Here is a 22,985-nt window from a genome sequence, read left to right as displayed (position 1 = left end):
TGTCTTGTTACTTAGAATATACTTCCTACCTCTTTTGGGTATCAGTTAATATTATAATTATTAAATGTTTTCAGCATATAAAGTACTTGAAAGGAAGTGAGAGGAGAAAAATAAAAGGACAAAAGATCTAAATGTACACTCTACCTATGTTTGCCACCTCCAAAACCATCCACTTCCCCCAATTACTGAAAGACGGGTACTGCTTCTGAGGGTACATCAAATGAGGAGTGGCTGGTTGTGTTAGATCTCCTTTATAAAATTAAGTAATAACACTTTATCTTAGTAGAAACTCTCCCTCAATATTGTGCCACATTGGATCACTTAAAGTAAATTATTTACAACAGAATCAAAGACTCATAAATGTGAATACTGTCAGCAATTACAGGGAGCTAGCTATCCAGTAGTCCTTTGATAGTGTGAGCTAGGGGATAGGTGGACATTATCTTCCTATTAGACGCCAACCGAGAAAAATCACTAATAATCCTGTGATTTAAGATGAATCTTTAGTTGTCTGAATTTAATTTCTTTAGAATTTTTCTGAATACACAGGCAGCAGGAAAGAGGAAAACAGGGTTTGTGTATTAAATTTAGAAATAAGTGGGTTTATTTATAGCGAATATGTACATATCTGAAAATTTTTCTTTTTCAGTAATACACATGAATAATCTTAACTTACCTTGTGGTTTTACTTATTTCTTTTGCCTTTTGTAGAGGATTCAGAAATTCAGAGATTGATTACAGAATTGGAGGCATGTGTATCTCTGCTTCCAGCAGAGATACATATTTGTGGCAACACAAATATTCAAGTTGAAATAGCACTGGCCATGCAACCGCTAAGGAGTGAAAATGCTCGGTTACGTAGGTAAGAATTGCTCTGAATATTTTTGTGTCTATGCGGAGATGTTCCACGGTCAGAACAAAGGTGCCAAATGAGACGTCCAGGGCTCCATAAGAAGACTAGGTTTACTGTGTTACTGTGTTTGTGCTTTGTGTCCCCCATTTCCCATACATTGTTAGCATTCTCTGACATTTCCACTATTGCTGCCCACTCGGACATCCTTCCTCCCACCTCTTTTACCTCTGTTGCCACTTGATTGGTAGTATATAGATAGGAAAATGAAGTATTGATACCTCAGGGTATTTATCAGGCTAGTCTAGGCTATGCTGCAGTGACAGAGTCCAAAACTCTGGCATAACACAGCAGAAGTTTATTCTCCCTCACACCAAGACCAACATGGATCTCCTTCAGCCTGCGACTTAGGACTTAGTTTCCCTTCATAAGGCCGTTGTCTCAGTGTTTTCCAGGAAGAAGAGAACATGGATACAGCACGCTGACTTTTACATGCCCCAGCCCAGAAGTGACAGTCTTACTTCTTATATTTTGTAGGCTAAAAAGAGGCACATGGCCCTGCCTAACAGAAACATGTGGGACATAAATTTGCCCCATATTTCCATACAGGAGAGGAGAACCCATTAGGGGTGAGCACCAGTAGCCCCGTTACACTCAGACTTAGAAAAAGATTCCAATTTCTTTTGACTGTCACAACTTATATTGGGATTATGGTCTTAATTTCTTTCGGAAAGATATAAGCAGGGATGTAATCTTGAAATACAGAAATCACTTACATATTATCAATAACACCTTAAATTTGAATGTTCCAGTGATGACTACCAAGGCCACTGCGCCACTATCTATCTATCAGTGTGCTTTGCAGACAGCTGAAGCAAACTTTCAGGTGCTTCTGCAGCCTGTGTGTGAGCGTGCCCTGAGAGGGCGTCACATCGCATGAGCTACAGACGTTGTACCACATGGGACCTGGAACCTGCACACACATTGTCCAGAAACTGGGAAACAATCAAATAGGATTCCTAGTTGTAAAACAGGTTAAATTCATGGATCCGGAGCCTGCAAAAACATGACACCCAATGAGATTTCTTGCTTAGGATAATTTATCTAACAATCATTAGACCCAGGATACTATGATATATATTGTAGGGTTGCAGGGTTTAAATTCTAATAATATTGTCTTTGTTTCTGAATTGAATTATCCTATAATAATAGCATTAGTTTTTCATAATCAAAACCAGGAATAAATAATAATAATCATAGCCAGTTCTACTTCTAACATTTTTAGATGGTTTTTATGTACCAGAGTATTAATAACATTTATATGGGTCATCTCTTTAAATTCTCACAAGAGCTTTATAAAACAGGTATTTTGTTATTCTCACTTACAGATGAGGAAGCCATGGCACAGAGAGGTCAGGGCACGTGCCTGGGTTGTGGGCCATGTCCCCAGTAGGGGGCGCACAAGAGACATCCATACACTGATCTTTCTCCCTCTTTTCCCCTGTTCTGTAAAAATAAATAAATAAATAAGCCCTCAATTGCCTCAGCTAGGAAGTAGAGACTCACTTATTCGTACTTCACTATTTAGGTGTATTTTGTGAAACAAAAGAATATACTAAAGCCATTTAAAATAAACAAGCATGTTTTTAAAGATACGACTATCAAATGATTGGCTTCTTAAATGAGCAGAACTTAATCTCAGAATACTCTTTTAATGTTGTGATCATGGAACATATCAATGGTTTTTGTGAATTTCTATTCCTTAAAACATTTTAGAGTTGTTTTAGGAGCTAATTTGTAAATGATACTTAAGAAAATGGTACTCATTACTTTATCCATCAGTTCTTTTCAATTTTTAAAAAAGTGGTATTATCCTGCCCTAGCTGGTGTACCTCAGTGGACTGAGCACGGGCCTGCAAACCAGAGGATCGAGGTTTGATTCCCAGTCAGGGCACATGCCTGGGTTGCAGGCCAGTTCCCAGTGGGGGACCCATGAAAGGCAACTATATATTGATATTCTCTCCCTCTCTCCTTCCCTTCCCCTCTAAAGATAAATAAATAAAATCTTAAAAAAAAATAGATGACTTTCTTAAAAATAGTATTATTCCTGGCTGGTGTACCTCAGTTAATTGAGTACTGACCTGCAAACCAAAGGGTCACTAGTTGGATTCCCAGTCAGGACACATGCCTGGGTTGCTGGCCAGGTCCCTGGTGAGGGGTGTGCGAGAGGCAACCATACATTCACATGTCTCTCCCCTTCTTTCTTCCTCCTTTTCCCTCTCTAAAAATAAAGAAATAAAATCTTTTAAAAAAAAGGTGTTAGTTTGAGTTCTTAAGGGAATTACTCTGACTCAGCACCAGAGTTTTTGACTCTGTGTCCTCAGAAGACAAAGATTGTATATAGTGTACTATTGTCAATGTTTACTTGACCTTCTAAAAATGAAGTTATTGCAAAATGAAGACTTTGTCTGATATATGTTCTTTTTAGCGGAATGAGGTTTCCAGCACAAGTGTAGTATTTCCTGTGCCTCTTTGGAAATCTTAATTTAGAAAGAATTATCTATAATCTCCATTACAAATGAAAGTTGGAATGCATTGGTTTATTCAAAAATATTTTTCAGCACTTTTAAACAAAAACATTTTTTGTTTGGGCCTTTAGAAACTACATGTTTCTTTTTAGCCAGAAAGTAGTCTATCAGGACTTTCTTGGAGTTTACTGCCATCTGGTGGCCTAAAGATATTGCTGGGTGGATATGGCCAGGTGGTTCAGTTGGTTGGAATGTCATCCGTACACCTGAAGGTTGCTGGTTAGATCCCCAGTTAGGGCACATACCTAGGTTCCGGTCCGGCTCCCAGTTGGGATGCCTGTGGAGGGCAACTGATGGATGCTTCTCTCTCACATCAATGTCTCTCTCTCTGTCTCTCTCTTTACCCACCCCCTCCCTCCTTCTTCTGTCTCTAAAATCCATACATATAGCCTGGGATTAGGATTAAAAAGGTATATATATTGCTAGGTACATTGTTTCTGTGGCAAATGGGCATTTTCTGCATTTGGGGCTGAACAGTTTTTATGGGGGATTCCTGACATGGAACTCAACATTTAGCCTTCCTGGTCCCTACTCACAGTGTCTGTAGTGCCCCATTCATTGTGACCTCCAAAAGCCCTGGCACATTCTCAGATTTCCTGGATGTGGGTTAAAGGGGTATCACTTCATGTAGGAACCATTGAACAGGAGAGTGCCTTAATATTTATAAGGCAAGTTAGGATTCGTGACCATGCCCTGATTTTAGGCCCCAATACAAGACCGTTATGTACTCAGGCAGCACAGAAGTGAAATAGGAATGGCATTCAGTCTTTTGGTCTGATCATTTGACAGATGGTAATGTAATTCTTCCAGGTGGAAGCTACTAAAGAAAAAATAGGTTATTTTTAATTTTTAATTTCACTTTATTTTTGAGTAAGAAGATGTAATGGGAGAGAGCCAGTGAGTTAAGATTTAGACCTGCTGAATGTGCCATTTAAGAGTCCATCTGGACATACGTATGGGACAAGTAGAATATAGGAATGTGATCCAGGATAGAAGTGTAGACTTGGGGGTTATTCACTGCATGTTTTTATTGAACTTTTGCTATATACCTAGCTCTGTTTTCATTGCCAGAAACAATAATGATTAAAAGCAAGTGGTTTCTTATCTGTGTAGAAGTGATAGATTCACCAAGAAGGTATAAAATGTGAACACAGCCCAGTGTCAATTGCTGGGGGGTAAAGCTTTTTAGGGAGTAATAGCTTTCTAACACAGGAAGAGGAACCTGTAAAAGAAACCTGAGAAGGAACTAAGGGAAATGGCAGGAAAACTAGGAGAATAAGATATTGCAAAAGCTGTGGGAAGGAATAATTTATAAAAGGAGAGATCTTTGTGTACATAAACTGACAAAAAGGACAAAGATGGATCAAGAATAAATATTACAAGATGAATTGCCCAAAGAAAATCCAGGAACGCTTGAAATGGTATTCTATAGTCTTCAGGAAATTAATAGAACCCTTTTTAGAGGCAGAGAAAGAGAGATTAAGAAAGAATTCTTTTTTTTTAAAGATTTTATTTATTTATTTTTAGTGAGGGGAAGGGAGAGAGAGGGAGAGAAACATCAATGTGTGGTTGCCTCTCACACACCCCTCACTGGGATCTGAATTGGCGACCCTTTGGTTTGTAGGCCAGTGCTCTACCTACAGAGCTATACCAGTTGGGGCAAGAAAGAATTCTTAAAGAAGATAAAACTTTAAAAGGAGATTTGCTTAGGAAAGTAAAAGAGAAGCAAAAATTATTACAAAAGTGAGTACCCCATTTGAAACAATGTGAAGTAAATTTTTTTTGTTTTTGGTTTTGTCTTCCTTCCCTCCAAATCTTTCTGCTTCAATTGCCACCAAAGTCATAGTTAGTCTTCTAATAGCATTAGTTTACTTCTCTTCCCAAACCCTTTTTAAAAAATAACATTAATTTATTTTTATTTTGGTAAAATGTGTGAAAATACTTATCTTTTTTTTAACCATTTGTAAGTGTACATTTCAGTTGTATTAAATGTATTCACAATGCTGTGTTCCTATAGCCACTATCTATATCGAAAACTTTTCATCTCCAACATACACTCGGTACCTGTTAAACACTAATCCCCCAATTTCTTTCTTCCCCCCAGTATAACTGCTAGTCCCCTTTCTGTCTGTATAAATTTGAGAAGGCTGAAATTTTCCCTTTTGTTTGCTACTATTATTTTCAGGGCTGAGAATTGTGCCTAGCACCCACTCTAATAAATATTTGTTAAATGATTAATATTTAAATGACTAATAAATATTTATTGCATGATGGGTAAATTTGAAGAAATAATGCAAACAAAATAGAAAAGGAATAATCTAAAAATTATTATAAAGAAAATGATACATATAGAAGGGAAACGAAGAATGAAAAATTGGCATAGTTAATGTTCCTGAAAAAGAGAACAGAACAAATGTGTTAAAGACAATATGAGAATATGTATAAATAAAGGGGAATTTACTAATCTAAAGATGTGTCCGCAGATCAGTAGGACATACAGGATCTCCGAAAAACTATCAAAATGATAAATATCAAGAGATATGCTGATGAAGTTACTACACCTTAGGAACAATTGATTGTCAAAAGGAAAAGCAAATCATGTGTAAAGAGAAAAATATCAGGCTGGCTTTAGCCTTTTTATAGCAATACTCATTGCCTGCATATCATAGAAAATAATTTACAAAGTTCTAAAGGAAAGGAAATATGGTCAAAGAATCTCAAATGTGACCCATCTGTCCTTTTAGTGTAAAGACAACAGTCACATTCTCAGTTACTTAGGAAATAGAGCACTGATGGACTCTGAAAAAAATTGTTTAATGTCAAAGTCCAGTCAACCGTAAGATGAATTCACATAAAGGAGATTAGAGATGAACGTTGAAACTAAGACAACTGTGGGACTGTGTTGGTAATCTTGACAATATCAATTTTATTTATTTTACTTTAGGTTATTGTAGGGGTTCTTTTTGTTTGTTTGTTTGTTTTGTTTTTGCAGTTGAGAAATAGTTGCCTAAAATTTATTAATGGGTTCTGCTTTTACTCATTATTTTTCCTTCAGTTAAAATCACATAATACTAAATTCAGTACATATTATTTTTAAGTAGTGTTTGTAAGTGTCCCATTATCTTAAAATTCTGTTTAGCTAATTTTCTCTCTGCCTATACTAGAAAAATGTTTGAATGATATCCAGCAAGTAATGATTAATATTCTATTCAGCATTGTGCTAGAGGGCCTAGCCAGTGCAATAAACTGAGAAAAGAAATAGAAGATAACCACATTGGAAAGAAAGAAGTAAAACTGTCTTATGTACACATAACATGATAGTTTTTGTAGAAAATCCTATGGGAGCTACAAAAAAGCTACTAGAATTAAAAAACGAGCTTAGCAAAGTTGTGGATATGAGATCAGTATACAAAAGCCAATTACATTTGTATGCGTTAGCAATGAACAATTTGAAATAAAATATAAAATTAATATAATTTCTATTAGTATAAAAATGAACAATTTAGTAATAAATTGGATATAAGATGTGTAGGACCTGCACACACCTGTACGGTGAAAACTATAAAACATCGCTGAGAAAATTTAAAGAAGACCTACATGAATGAGAGATAAACCAGTAGGTTATAACACTTATTATAGTTAAGATCTTAGTTTTCCCCAAATCAATCTGTAGATTCTTTGTAATTTCAGAGAAAACCCAAGCAGGAAATTGTGTAGAAAGGTGATTCTAAAATTTATATGGAAATTCAAAGAATCTCAAATAACCAAAACAGCTTTGGGAAAGGAGAACAAATTTGGCACTATCCTATTTCAAAGTAAAATTATATTAATAAAGACAATGTGGTGTTGGCAATAATGTAGACAAATAGATACTTGAAAAACTCAACATAGTTAACGGACTTTAAAGGTTTCAAGGAAATTTAATGGAGAAAGAATAACTTTTATAGTAAGTAGTGCTGGAACAATTTGAGAGACATTATTATCATATTTTATTATTAAATATATTTGGATGACATTGGTTAATAAAATTATATAGGCTTTAGGTATATATTTCTATAAAATATCACCTGTATATTGTATTCTCTGTTCACTACCACAAGTCAAGTCTCCTTCCATTACCATTTTCTCACCTTTACCCTCCTCTTCCTCCCCCCACTCACCTTTATGTCTGTTAATCACCATATACTGTTGTCTGTGTCTATGAGGTAGTATTCTTTCTTCCTTTTCCTCCCCTCCTTCCTTTTCTCTTTCTCTCTCTTTCTTTTTTTCCTCTTCTCTTTTCTCTTCTTTTCAATCCCTGCACCTTTTTCACCCATCACACCAACCCTCTCCCTTCTGACAACTATCAGTCTGTTCTATGTATGTCTGTTTCTATTTTTTCTATAGTTTACTTTGTTTATTAGATTCTACATATAAGTGAAATCATATGATACTTGCTTTTCTCTGACTGGCTTATTTCACTTAGTATAATACTGTCCAGGTCTATTCATGCTGTCACAAAAAGTACGATTTCCTTCTTTTTAATGGCTGAGTGGTATTCCATTGTATAACTGTAGCACAGCTTTTTTATCTACTCATCTATTGATAGTCACTAGGGCTGCTTACAAATGCGGCTGTTATAAATAATGCTGCAGTGAACATAGGATGGGCTGCATATATTCTTTCAAATTAGTGTTTTGGGTTTCTTTGGCTGTATTCCCAGAGTGGAACTGCTAGGTCATGAGGCAGTGCCACCTTTAATTCTTTGAGGTAACTGCATACTGCTTCCCACAGTGGCTGCACCAATCTGCATTCCCACCAACAGTGCATGAGGCACTATCCTGTTTCCTATCCCATGAGAATTCCCTTTTCTCCACATCCCAGCCAACACTTGTTTGTTGATTTATTGATGATAACCATTCTGGCCAGTGTGAGATGGTATCTTGTTTTGGTTTTAATTTGCCTTTCTCTGATGATTAGTGACATTGAGCATTTTTTCATGTGTCTATAGCCGTCTATCTCTATGCCTTCCTTGGAGAACTGTCTATTCAGGTCCTTTGTCCATTTTTCAATGGGATCGTTTAGGGTTTTTTGGTGTTGAGTTTTATACATTTTGGGTATTAACCCCTTAATCAAATGTATCATTGACAAATATGATCTCCCATTCAGTGGGTTGTCTTTTCATTTTATTAATGGTTTCCTTTGCTATGCAAAACTTTTTTAGTTTTTGGTAGTTCCATTTCTCTATTTTTTCTTTTGTTTCCTCTGTCCAAGAAAACATAGAAAAAAATATTGCTATGAGAAATGTCTAAGATTTTACTGTCTATTTTTCTTCTAGATTTTTATGGTTTTGAGTCTTATAGTTAAGTCTTCAATCCATTTTGAGTTTGTTGTCATGTATGGTGTTAGAAAGTGATACTTGAAACTAGAAAGGCAAGTGGTTTAGTTTCATTTTTTTCGCATGTATTAGTCCAGTTTTCCAACACTATGTGTCAAATAGATTATCTTTACATTGTATGTTCTTGCCTCCTTTGTCAAATATTAATTCAACATAAAGGCATGGCTTTATTTCTGGGCCCTCTGTTTTGTTCCATTGATGTGTATGTCTGTTTTTGTGTCAGTACCATGCTGTTTTGATACTAAGGCCTTGTAGTATACTTTGATATCAGGTAAGATGATTCCTTTAATTTTGTCCTTTTTTAAGATTGCTGTGGCTATTGGGGGTCTTTTTGTGGTCCCATAAAAAATTTTGGAATATTTGTTACAGTTCTGGGAAATACACCATTAGTATATGCATAGGAATTGCATTGAATCTGTAGATTGCTTTGGGTAGTATGGACACTTTAATGATGTTAGTTCTTTCTGTCCATGAACATGGTATATGTTTGCACTTGTTTCTTCTTCCATCTTCAGTGTCTTAAATTTTTCTCAGTACAGGTCTTTTACATCCTTGGTTAAATTTATTCCTAGGTATTTATTTTTTTGATACAATTGTAAGTGGCATTGTTTTCTTAGTTTCCCTTTCTGATAGTTCTGGATATTTATTTTGTATTCTGCCACTTTACTGAATTCATTTATTAGTTCTAGTAGTTTTTTTGTGGAATCTAGAGGGTTTGCTATATGTAGAATCATGTCATATGTAAATAGTGACAGTTTTACTTCTCCCTTTATAATTTGGATGCCATTTATTTCTTCTTCTTGTCTGATTACTGTGGCTAGGACTTCCAGTACTATATTGAATAAGGGTGATAAAAGCAGACATCCCTGTCTTGTCCCGATATGAAGGGAAATGCTTTTAGTTTTTGCCCATTAAGTATGATATTGGCTGTGGATTTCTGATATATGGCCTTTATTATGTTGAGGTATGTTCCTCCTATTCCCACTTTGCTGAGAGTTTTAATCATAAGTGGGTAATGGATTTTATCAAATGCTTTTTCTGTATCTATTGATATGATATAATCATGTGATTTTTTTTTAAAGATTTTATTTACTTTTTAGACAGAGGAGAAGGGAGGGAGAAAGAGAGGGAGAGAAACATCAATGTGTGGTTGCCTCTTGCATGACCCCTACTGGGGACCTGGCCCATAACCCAGGTATGTGCCCCGACTGGGACTCGAATCAGTGACCCGTTGGTTTGGGGGCCGGTACTCAATCCATTTGAGCCACACCAGCCAGGGCTAAATATGTAATTTTTATTCTTCATTTCGTTTATGTAGTGTGTCATGTTTATTGATTGGTAGATATTGTACCAACCTTGCATCCCTGGGATAAATCTCACTTGATCAGGGTGTATGATCTTTTTAATGTCTTGCTTGCTCTGGTTTGCTGATATTTTGTTGAGGATTTTAGCATCTGTGTTTTTCAGGGATATTGGCTTAAGATTTCCTTTCTTTGTAGTGTCTTTATCTGGTTTTAGAATTAGGATATTGCTGGCTTTGTAAAATGAGCTTGAGAGTCTTCCCTCCTCTTGAAATTTTTGGAGTAGTTTGAGAAGGAGAGGTGTTAGTTCTTCTGTGAATGTTTGGTAAAATTCACTTATGAACCTATCTTGTCCAGGGCTTTTGTTTGCTGGGAATTTTTTGATTTCTGCTTCAATCTCATTAGTTGTAATTAGACTATTTAGATTTTCTGATTATTTCTGATTCAGTTTTGGAAGATCGTATGTTTCCAGGAATTTATCCATTTTATTCAGATTGTCCAATTTATGGGCATATAGTTGTTCATAATATTTTCTTACAATTCTTTGTGGTTTCAGGTGATACTTCTCTTTCATTCCGGATTTTATTTATTTGGGTCCTCTCTTTTCTTTTTGATGAGTGTTGTTAAAAGTTTATCCATCTTGTTTATCTTTTAAAAGAACCAGCTCTTGGTTTTGTTGATCTTTTGTATTATTTTTTTGATTCCATTTTGTTTATTTCTGCTCTGATCTTTATTATTTCTTTTCTTGAGCTTACTTTGAGCTTTGTTTTTTGTTCTTCTAGTTCTTTTAAGTGTAAAGTTAAAGTTAAGTGTAAAGTTAATTTGAGATTTTTCTTGTTTCTTGTGATAGATAGGCCTGTAATACTATGAATTTCCCTTTTAGGACGTCTTTTGCTTGTGTCCCATATATTTGGGTTTGTTGTATTTTCATTTTCATGTGTTTCAAGGTATTTTTGATTTTTTGATTGATCTCTTTGTTAACCCATTTGTTCAATAACATTTGGCTTTTCTGTATTTGTGTGTTTTTCTGTTTTTTTCTTGTGATTGATTTCTAGTTTCATACATTATGATTGCAGATGTTTGATATGATTTCAGTCTCTTTGAATTTATTGGGACTCATTTTGTGTCCTAATATGTAGTCTATCTTAGAAAATAGACTAGTGCACTTGAAAAAAAGTATATTTTGCTGCTCTGAAGTAAAATGCTCTGAAGATATCAATTAAATCCATCCAATCTAGTGCGTCACTTAAGGCTGCTCTTTCCTTGTTGATATTCTGTCTGAAAGATCCATCCATTGATATCATTAGAGTGCTAAAATCCCCTTCTATGCCTGTATTTCCTTTGATCTCTCCCTTTCTGCCCATCAAGATTTGCTTTATATGTTTATGTACTCCTATCTTAGATGCATGTATGTTTACACAGGTTATATCCTTTTTTTGGGTTGCTCCCTTTATCATTATGTAGCTTCCTTGTTTGTCTCTTACTATAGCCTTTTTCAAAAAGTCTATTTTGCCAGATATAAGTATTGCTATCCCAGCTTTTTTTTTAAACATTTGTGTGAAATGTCTTTTTCCATACCTTTAGTTTTAGCCTGTGTGTATCTTTCATTGTGAGATGGGTCTCTTGTAGATAGAATATACATAGGTCTTGGTTTCTTATCCATTTATCTATTCTATGTCTTTTGTGTGGAGCATTTACATTTAAAATGATTATTGATAGGTACATATTTATTGTCACTTTATTCTTTACTATGTTCCTCTGTTTTCTTCTTTCCTCTTCATCTTTTTCAGGAAGACCCGTTCACATTTCTTGTAATACTAGTTTGGTGGTAACAAACTCCTCTACCTTTTCTTGTCCGAGAAGCTTTTGTTTCTCTTTCAGTTTTAAGTGATAGCCCTGCTGGGTAAAGTACTCTTGATTGCAGGTTCTTGCTTTTCATCATTTAGTATATTTCATGCCAGTCCCTTCTGGCCTGAAATGTTTCTATTGATAACTCAGCTGACAGTCTATGACAGGGCACTTGTAGGTAACTCTTTCTCTTGCTGCTTTTACCACTGTCTTTTTGTCTTTAATCTTTAGCATTTTATTTATGATGTATCTTGGTGTGGGCCTCTTTAGGTTCATCTTGGTTTGGATTTTCTGTGCTTCCTGAACTTGTGGGGTTTTCCCTTTAGCACATTAGGGAAGTTTTCAGTCATTATTACTTCAAATTGGTTCTCAATTACTTCCCCTCTCTCTCCTCCTGGTGCTCCTATAATGCAGATGTTGTTATGCTTCATGTTATCCCATAGGTTCCTTAAATTATCCTCATTTTATAAATTTTTTTCATTTTGCTGCTCTAATTGGGTGTTTTCTGCTACCTTCTCTTTCAAATGGGTGATTCAATCTTCAGCTTCATTCAACTTACTGTTTATTCCTTCTAGTGTATTCTTCATCAGATAATTGTATTTTGATTTCTTACTGGTTCTTTTTTATGGTTTCCATATCTCTTTTCATGCTGGTGTCATTTTCACTAAATTCCTTATAGTTCTCACTAAGTTCCTTGAGCATGCTTATAACTATTCCTTTCAACTCTGTGTCTGGCAAATTGCTCGCCTCTATTTCATTTAGCTCTTTTGCTGGAGATTTCTCTTTTCATTTGGGTCATAATTCTTTGTCTTTCCACTTTGGCTGCCTCTTTGAGGTTGTTTCTGTTTATTACATAAATCTGCTATGACTCCCAGTCTTGATAGGGCGATCATCTGTAATAGGTGTCTCATGTGGATCCAGTGGCACAGTCTTCTTGATCATGTGATTTGAGTGCTCCAGGAGTGTCCTTTGTGTAGGTTATATGGGCTCTCCTGTTGTAACTGAGTGTTGATTTCTATTGGCCCATTTGTGTATGGGGTTGACCCTCAGATTGTTGACTGTGAGGGTCAGTCTTGACCACAGTGTTCAGACTGCTGTGCAGGTGCTGATCACATGAGGCAGAATTTGCCCCAACAGGGTCTGTTGCCTGCTGAGATCTGCCTTTGGATATGCCTCTTGTGAAGCTAATTGGATCCTGCTCTGCTGTGTCTGAAGCTGGCCACTGTGTATGTTGATTCTGGGGTGTCTTGGGAGGGTCTCTGGTATAGGCCAATGTCAGATGCTTCCTGTGACTGGCCCTGGGCTACCTGTTTGGAGCTACAAAGTAATTCACAGTTGGTGGCTGCCTCTGCTGGGCCTGGGTTTGCACAGGAAGAACCATACTGCACATCAAGGCTGGCTTTTACCAACACCGAGCCCAGGGACAGGTCAGCTAAAGTCCCAATGTGCCTGATGCTTTACCTCTGCCTTCCAGCTACCTGTTAAGCTCAGGCCATGACAGAGCCTCTAGTGGTACTCAAGTTGCATGATGTAGTTTCTTAGTGAGTCACCAGCTAGGGATGAATGCTGTTCACCAGATTGATAGACGTTCAAACTTAGTGCCATGCCAGTGCTGGGTCTGAGACTACTCAGCAAATGTCCTAGGGATACCAAGTCTAACCACCACACACTAGGTGCTTAAACAACTTCGTGGTAGGTTAGCGCCTTGGGGGATTGTCAAGGTGAGGCCAACAGAGTTTACCAGGCTTAAATAGGCCAAAATTTGGCTGTATGAAAGGAGGACTCTGCACCAGTTGGCATGTGAGGGAAACATGGCCCCATCCTAGAGCCACACAATTCAGTCTGTCCCAGATTCTTCCAGGAGCTCAATCTCAGCAGAACAGGGCCACTGAGAGTTGGGAGGGTAGGGCTAGTAGATCTTCCATGAAAGAGAGATGCCAGTCAGGCTTGGGGAGTGTGGGGGGAGTGGCCCCCATCCCAGAGCCACACGACTCAGTCTGTCCCAGATTCTGCCCAGACCTTGGCAGAGTAGAGCCACTGGAAATCAAGAGAGTGAGGCCACCTGGAGCCTGGAGAGTGGGGCTAGCAGATCTCCCATGAGGGGGAGGTGCCAGTCAGATTCATAGGAAAGTGGGAGGAATGGCTTCAGCCCCAAAGCCACACCAGTCAATCACTGACACCCCCTGAGTTTTCCCACACTGCTACACCCTGGCCCGGGCAGCTGACTCCTCAGCAGAGCACAAGCTCTGCAAGGGTGGGTGACAGGGATCCAGAGGTTGGGGCTGCTGCATTCCCCCAGGCTGATGCCATATGGAAAGGAGTGTTCTCCCTAGGAAGATGGTGTCTGCAGTATGGGAAATGACTCAGCCCAGGAATCCTGGTAGCTATCCCTTCAGCTCTCTCCCCAGAGCCACAAGCACCAGTCTCTCCTCACACAACTCTAGTCTACTCCACCCTCCCCCATCCCACTGGATCCTGGGGTAAGTGGCTGTGAATGAGATTTTGTGTGTTGGCCCTTTAAGTGGGCTCCTGTGTCTCTCTAGCAGACTGTTGCTCCTCCCTGGCAGACAGAATCCCTGCTGATTATTGAAAAAATAGTGAAGGAAAACTTCCCCAATCGGGCAAAGGAAATGGACATACAAGTCAGGGAGTCCCAAAGCTCAGGGAGTCCCAAAGAGGAACACAGTGAGACATGTCATAATTAAATTACCCAAGATTAAAGATGAGAGAATCCTAGAAGCAGCAAGAGATAAGGGGACAGTCATCTACAAAGGAGTTCCCATTAGACTATCAGCTGATTTCTCAAAACAAACCTTGTAGGCAAGAAGGGGCTGGAAAGAAATATTTGAAGTTATGAAAGGCAAGGACCTACATCCAAGGTTACTCTATCCAGCAAAGCTATCATTTAGAATGGAAGGGCAGATAAAGCGCTTCCCAGATAAGGTCAAGTTAAAGGAGTTCATCATCACCAAGCCCTTATTATATGAAATTTTAAAGAGACTTATGTAAGAAAAAGAAGATTAAAAAATATGAACAGTAACATGACAACAAACTCAGTTATTAACAACCGAACCTAGAACAAAAAACTAAGCAAACAACTAGAACAGGAACAGAATCATGGAAATGGAGATCACACGGAGGGTTATCAGTGGAGATGGGGTGCAGGGGGAGAGTGGAGGAAAAGGTGCAGGGAATAAGAAGCATGATTGGTACGTACAATATAGACAAGGGGATATTAAGAATATTATAGGAAATGGAGAAGCCAAAGATCTTATATGCGTGACCCATGGTGGACACGAACTAAGTGGGAGGGAACGCTGGAGGGAATGGGGGTATGGGGCAGAGGAAGATAAAGGGGAGAAAAAAGAATGGGACAACTGTATTAGCATAATGAACAAAATAGAAAGCAAACAAACAGAAACCCTCCTGGTTTTCATAGTCAGATATGTGGTTGGCTCTGATTGCTCTCAGCTGGTGAGCTTGGCTTTTCAGGGGGAACCTTTGGAGGGCCACCCCCTTTTGCATCTCTGCCCTTCCTACCAGTCTTCACATTGCTTCTTATGTAAATTCTTAGTTATAGAACTTCTCTTCAGCTAGTCTTCAGCTTGTTATTCAGGTTGATTGCTCTATATTTTCGCTGTGATTCCAGTTTGGTTCTGGGAGGTGAGTGTACCTTCTATCTACTCTGCCTCCATCTTGGACCTCCTGGAGAGCCATACTATTAAACATTTTTTTACCACCTACTATACAAATATTAGCTTGAAATAAATCTCAGATCTTAATAGACAAGGTAAATCTACAGAACTGATAGAAGAAAACAGGAGAAAATCTTACTGATCTTGGGTTGAGAAAGATTTTTTAAATATAACAAAAATATAAGTAGAAGACAAACGTTGGACTTCATCAAAATTAAAAATGTTAGTGTGAATGTGGAGGAACTGAAACTTTCACAACTTACTAGTGGGAACACAAAATGGTACAATTACTTTGGAAAACAGTTTTCAGCTCCTTAGACATTAATGGTACCATACGATGCAGTCATCCCACTCCTAGGGTTTTACTTAGAAGTGAGAGCTATGTACTTGTTTTGAATGTTCATAGGAAACAACCCAAATGTTTGTCAGTACCATACAGTAGAATATCACTCAACAATGAACAGGAAGGAACTATTGGTACATGTGATAGCATGGATAAATCTAAGGTCATTATTCTGAGTGGAAGTAGCCAGGCTAAAAGTATATGTACTGTATGATTCCATTTATAATATAATTGTATATTGCATAAAGGAATAATACAAAATTCTAGAAAATGCAAAGTCATCTATAAATTAGTGATTGTAAAGAATGTTGTGAAGTGGGGCATGAAGACATTTTAAGAGATGAGAAATATCTTAGTTGTGATGATGGCTTCACATATTGTATGTCAAAGCTTATCAAATTATATATATATAAATTATAGTTTATTGTAGATCAGTTTTATCTTGATAAAGATATATTTAAAAAGAATGAACTAAAAAGAAATATTTGCCTAAATGTCAGTTCTTTTCCTTCGTTAAAATCAAGCATACTTAAATATAATTCCTAATATTTTGAAAAAGCATTCATAACTATTCTTTTCTTTAAAAATTCTCTTTTGTTACTTAGTTTTTGAAAATCATGTGTCATTTTATGAAAGCCTGACCTTGAATGCTGAGAATGAGAGTGAAGAAGAGTAGTTAGTGGTACAGTTAGTTAATGGTTAGGTTGGAGGAAATGTTTTCTTAAATATGAGAACAGTTTATTATATTTCTTAGCTCAGGCACATGAGCCAGTAAAGCAGGAGAAGCTGCAGGTGGAAAAGATAAAAGGAGTGGAATAAGAGCAGTACTAATGGCACCAGTGTCAAACTCATTTTCATCGGGGGCAACATCAGCTTCACAGTTGCCTTTCAAAGGGCCAGATGCGATTTTAGGACTGTATAAATGTAACTACTCCTTAACTAGGGGCAAGGACCTTTGCACTGCCGCTGGGTAGAAACAAGGTGTCAGTGGGATAAAACAAGGTGGAGGGCCGGATTTGGCCCGCCACCTGTGTTTGCCACTTGTGCTTTAGGGCATAGGAAAAGATGGGGTCCAGGGAGTTGACGAGGCTCTCTTTTTCTAAGACTAGAAGAAAGAAGCGAGGATTAGTATACATATGGATACACTTGTACAGAAAGGTAACAGATTTTTGTGCCAAAACCATGTTATTTTTAGTGAAAATATGAAAGTATCATACTGAGAAGAGGAGGGTAGGGGTGAGAGGTTTATAATGAGTGATGAAAAGTTTAAATTGGCTATGTTGTGGAAGAGGAGAGAAAAATCTAACCAGGGACACACAAAAAGATTGTCAAGCAAAGCTTCTATCAGATACTTGGGTTATAGGAGGGCCTCAGTGCCTGCTCTTTTTCTAGACAATATCACGAGTGTTCCATTTGCAGTTATGGATTACCAGTCTGCACTGCCTTTTCTAGATCTCCCCTCTTTGTTATAAAGGGGAAACTTTAGAAAAGCATAATTCTGTTAAGGATAAGTTATCATTTCACCCAAGGTGAAATTATATCATGCTGTTGTGCTGTAAATCAGCGGTCCCCAGCCTTTTTGGCACCGGGGAGTGGATTCATGGAAGATAATTTTCCGCCAACCAGGGTGGCGGTGGGGGAGACCGGAGGTGGAGCTCAGGCGGAAATGCGGTGGTGTCCATGGTCGGTTGGTGGTAGAGAGGAGGGAGGTTTGGGGCCACGGCTGTGGATTTTTTTCCCCCACTTCCTAATGTAATTTGGAGATCTTTCCATGTCAGTACATATGGCTGTCTCTGTCTCTTTTTTTAAATACGCATGTTAGTATTTCTTAGCATGGATATACTATAATACTGTAGCATTTTAAGTTGTTTCCAACTTCTCATCATTAAATATTGCCATTATGAACATCCTTGTATGTTACAAGATTGCAGACATTTTGCATATATACAGCTATTTGGTTAGAATTATTCTGTCAAAGGTTATGAGACAGTTTTACATTTTGTTGGATACTGCCAAATTGCCATCCGAAGTGACTATTATACCAATTGCCTCCCACCAGTTGAGATAATTCGGTGCCGTACACCACATTTCCCTCACCAAGTATTGTTATTTCCGTTTGTTTTTACTATTCCTCTGGCCACAAAATATCTCTTGTCTTAAACTAGCATTTCTTTATACTAGTGAGGCCAAGCATTTTTCACATGCTTACAGGCTGTGTCTGTATCTTATGTGAATTGCCCATTCTTATCTTTGATCACTTTTTACTGCCTTTCTTACTGATTTGTAGGATCGCTTTAAATGTATGGACCTTTCTTTGTTATATATGTGGAAGGTATTTTCTTCCAGACTGTTAATTCTAGAACAAGTTTCAAATTTTGATACAGTTAAATCCTTCATTCTTTCCCTTGATACTTGCTAGATTTTGAGTCTTGCTTTGGAATGCCTTCCCCACTTCAGGATTATGTAGATTTCTACCTAAAACTTGTATAGATGGTTTTGTTTGTATATTTTATGTTTAGTTCTTTAATCCATCTGGAATTTATACACATAAATGATGTGATTCAGTAACAAAATTGATACTTTAGATTCATTAACAAAAATTCTGGAAAGATACTAGAGATAACCTTTATTTAGTATTAACTTCTTAGAAGGAAAGGAAACATTTGTGGTTCCTTTTGTGTGTTCATATTTGTGAAGCATCTCTATATTGTGAAGTTCATGTGTAGGGAAAGTTGCTGCCTATGAGCATTCTCTTTACTTAGTAAACAGGTCATTAACTTTTCCATTCAATATAGAAATTATCGGAAGCAGAGGTTTGCTTCCCAGTTTTATCAGTGTGTGACAAACCAAGCAGATAGATGCCTGACAGCAGTCAGTCCCTGTAGGCATTCTAGATCATAGTTATGACAGGTCTTTTAAAAACCAGATCATCACTACAGTAATGAAAAGACAGACAGAAGAAGAGATAGGAAATGAAAGAGGAATAATAAGGAAATCACTGAAAAGATAAGAGAATAAAAAAGGAAGGGAAAAATCAGGGAAGTTAGCCTTTTAATAGGTCTGTAAATAATAGTGATAGTGAGACTTTGTTCAGTTGGTTTTTTGTCTTTGGGGATGAGATGGGCTTCTGCTCTCTTCCTGGGTGCCAGCATTTGTGTTGTCTCTTATAACAGACTGTCAAATGTACACTGTTAAATGAGCTTGGGATTCTTGCATTCATATTTATATTTCTTTATTATTTTTAGGCAGTTGAGAATTTTGAACCAGCAGCTTAGAGAACAAGGAAAAACTAAAAAGGCATCTGGTTCTCAGGAATGCAGTCTCGAATGTAGGTAAAAGAACTTTAAGAGCTGATGTGAAATTCTTTGTGGTTTTGGAAATATTGATAAAGAATTGAGCTTTCTTAATTACTTTGTCTTAAGTGGACTTTCATTTTAATCAAAAATTAAAAAAAGAGGAATTATACTTATTAAAATTTAAAATAGTACAGAAACAAAAATTAAAAATCCATGATGTCATGTCCCAATAATGTATTCCTATTTCTGTTAAAAAAAAACTGTATTTTCTTTCACATATCCTCTGTTAATATATAATTCATTTATTTTACAAATAGTTACTGAGTACCTAAGATAAAACAGGCAATACTAGAACTATGTAAGTACTTTTCTTTTTTAAAATGAGATTTGTACAGTATATATTCTTCTGAAGCTTGCATTATTCACTTAACATGTTGTGTTATTTTTCTCTAGCAAAATACATGAATATGTTTCTGTTTTAAGAACTACTTGGATATTCTGCTTATGTGCTTATATCATAATGTATTTAAAGTCCTCTGTTGATACATATTGAGATACTTTCCCCATTTTCCCAATGCAAGCAGTGCTACAGTGAAAATCTTGCGTGTATGTCTTTGTGCACATGTATTACCATTTTTACAGATTGTAACAGTAGAATTGATGAATCATTGGGTATATGGTTGCAGTTTTGATAGATATTGCCATATCATTCTTATGGATCACAGAGCTTCAAATGAAAGAAAAAAACTAATAGTACTAGAGGAAAAGATGAGAACTTATTATTATTTTTTGTATTTTGGAAACTTTTCATAAGCCTGACAAAAACTCAGATTCCACGAAGGAAAGAATGCTAAAATAGATCCTGGAAATTTTTTTTATTTTCTGCACAGCAAAATTATAGATACATTCAAAATGTATCAACGAAATAGGGACCTTTTTGTATTATATGATATGACAAAGGCTCAGTTTCTTATTATTTGGAATAAGAAAAATATGAGCACCGAACAGAACATGCATCAGAAAAGTGTTCAGCCTCACCAGTGTAATTTTGGAAAAGAATGTTGTGATCCCATTCTGAATAAATGATGGGTGTACAAAGGATGAGAGGGAGATAGGAGGACAAGATAAAAGGTGAGAAGGTCAGTGGTTCCCATTCTAACTAGCTTATCCCTTTTTATTCTCTACTCATTTATGTATTGTTCGCTTCAGAGCATTTATTGCTACGTGTGATTACATGCTTATTACCAGATTCATGAGAGCAGGGGGCATGTCTCTGTTGTTCACCACTATGTGGCGGGATTCTCCTGCAGCGCCTCAGCCATAGTAAGCCTTCACTCAAGGCTGCTTCTTTTAAGTGGATGCTGTCATATAATTTTATAGCCACTAAAAGAAATGTGATAGCTCTGTGCTAATACATAAAATCCTATGGGAGAAAAAAGGCAAGGTTAGAAACTATAGGTATGCTATAGTATGATTCATTATTCATTCATTTGGCATAAATATTTATTTTATGCCAAAGTATTTTCCAGAAAGATTTAATACCAAATTTAATAGCAATTGCCTCTAGGGGGGGATGTGGAGGTAGAGTGGGTGTCAGACTCTTCATTGAGAGTCATTGGTATCATTGGTATTGGATTTTTAAAAATTTGTGCATGCATTACTCTTTCATTAAAATATTTTTTAATATCCAGAATATCAACTGACAAGAAAGGCATGACTTCTGCCAAACAGTTTTTAAAAAGAAGTTTAGTATTAACATAAAACTGTTCAAGCATATAATTGTTAAGCAAAATAAAAAAAAGTTAAGCCTTTCCTTTTTTAAAAACAGCTTTTTTCTAGGTTTGTCATTTTTTTAATTGGGGAAACAATTAAAAAATATTTTTAAATTGTCTCTCTTTTGTCTTACAGTGTTTTCCCTTCAATCATTGAATAAGTCACTGCAGAATCAATTACAGGAGTCACTAAAGAGCCAGGAATTACTACAAAGTAAAAATGAAGAGCTTTTAAAAGTGATAGAAAATCAGAAAGATGAAAACAAAAAATTTGCTGATATATTTAAAGAGAAAGATCAAACTATACTTGAAAATAAACAGCAATTCGACATTGAAACAACTAGAATTAAAATTGGTATGTATTTGAGCTGTAGTTATGGTCACATTTTTTAAAATGAATAAGGAAACTGAAACTCACTTGTTGTTTTAGAATTGGAGGAAGCCTTAGTCAATGTGAGGAGCTGCCAGTTTAAGTTAGCAGCTACTGAAAAGGAAAATCAGATATTGGGAATAACATTACGTCAGCGTGATGCCGAGGTGACTCGACTGAGAGACTTAACGAGGTAATATTGAACATTTGAGTAACTTACTCCTTCTAATAGGTATACCTATGAACTTTGACATCATTTTAGACCTGCTCTCTTTCCCCCTTATTTTGTCAGTGTTTTTGCTAATTTCTGCTATTTTTTATTCTGGCCCAATTATTAATTTAGAAACTTTGAAACTGATCAATGCTTTTTAAAACCATGTGATTCCAGGAAAAGGGCTCTGATGAGGTAAAGCCTTGTTTAGCAAACAGGTTAAGAGCTGTCTTGCTCTACAGCTAGAGAGACCTGAGTGGAATCCCAGCTCTACCATGTTTTAGCTATATGAATTTAATCAAGTTATAAATCTCTGTAAGTTTAGCTGTCAAATGGAGACATGAATAGGGCTGATAGTGGGACAAAGAAGTAACAGGAGAAGCCCTTACCATACTAAGCCCTCACCATACGAAGCCCTCATGCCATAAGATCTTGGGTATGTCATTTAGACTCATTGAGCCTCGTTCAACAGTAAAATGAAAGAGTTGGCAGCTCCCCTTAAGATTCCTACATTCTTGAACAAGGCTTTACTCAAAATCACCTTATCCAATTTCGTATGATATATACTTACAAAGTTTAGTTTTCTCTTTAAGTATTTGCTAAGAATGGGATTTTCAAGTGCTTTTTAAGATTTCAGAAGAGAAGTCAGTTATTTTAGGCCTGAATATCTTCACATCTGACCATGCCTTTGAATGATTCTGGAAGTTCATAGTTCCAAATATAAAGCCATCCTGAATATCAAACAGTCTCTTTTGTATTTGAAATCAGAGGATCCATTTTGAATCATAAACTTTAAGGAAAATAGGTAAAATAGTAATATATATATAATATTTAATGTATCAATTTAGTTCTGCAAACATTTCAGATCATTTTATATAAGCTATGTTAGCATAGAAATACTGCTTTCGGTCTACTTTCATATTTCAAAGAGTAATTTCATTCAAACATTATTAACAGTGGGAAAAATAAAAGACACTGCTTATTTCCACATAGTGCTATAATTAATTAGGCTTTATTCAGTGTTTGTAAAATGTTGGCTTATACCACTCTCATCCAAAGTAAAGTAATTGAGAGAATTTCCGTTCTCAAGAAAGTCTTTATAAGGTTTCCTAAGAAAAAACATCTCTTCTGAAAATACTTTTTGAGTGAAAACTCAGTTGTTATCAAGTATTTATGGTAAAAGAAGCCAGTCACAAAAGGCAACATATCCTGTGAATCCATTTGTATGAAATGTCCAGAATAGGGAAATTCATGGAAATAAAAAGTAGATTAATGGTTGCCAAGGGCTGAGGAAAGAGGGGAAGAATAGGGAGTAACTGCTAATGGGTATAGAC

General features: G+C 36.6%; 1 protein-coding gene across 7 annotated transcripts in view; it reads left to right on the top strand.

Annotated features, from left to right (window-relative positions):
- Positions 1–22,985, top strand: part of CCDC14 (coiled-coil domain containing 14) — a 48,005-nt gene that overhangs the window by 13,670 nt on the left and 11,350 nt on the right. For 2 of the 7 annotated variants that reach the window (XM_053663095.1, XM_053663094.1), the window contains 4 exons: positions 712–862; positions 19,248–19,330; positions 21,207–21,425; positions 21,501–21,633. In XM_053663095.1, the coding sequence (XP_053519070.1) occupies positions 712–862; positions 19,248–19,330; positions 21,207–21,425; positions 21,501–21,633 (586 nt within the window). Of the gene's footprint in view, positions 1–711; positions 863–19,247; positions 19,335–21,206; positions 21,426–21,500; positions 21,634–22,985 lie in introns of those variants that run through there. The other 5 variants (XM_053663096.1, XM_053663097.1, XM_053663100.1 and 2 more) reach the window with 5 other exon arrangements.

This window comes from Artibeus jamaicensis, unplaced genomic scaffold (genome assembly GCF_021234435.1).
Source record: "Artibeus jamaicensis isolate MK-2021 breed Jamaican fruit bat unplaced genomic scaffold, CSHL_Jam_final contig_3126, whole genome shotgun sequence".
Classification (NCBI taxonomy): Eukaryota; Metazoa; Chordata; class Mammalia; order Chiroptera; family Phyllostomidae; genus Artibeus; species Artibeus jamaicensis.
Note: the sequence above shows the minus strand (reverse complement) of the source record. Positions and strands in the feature narration are given on the sequence as shown.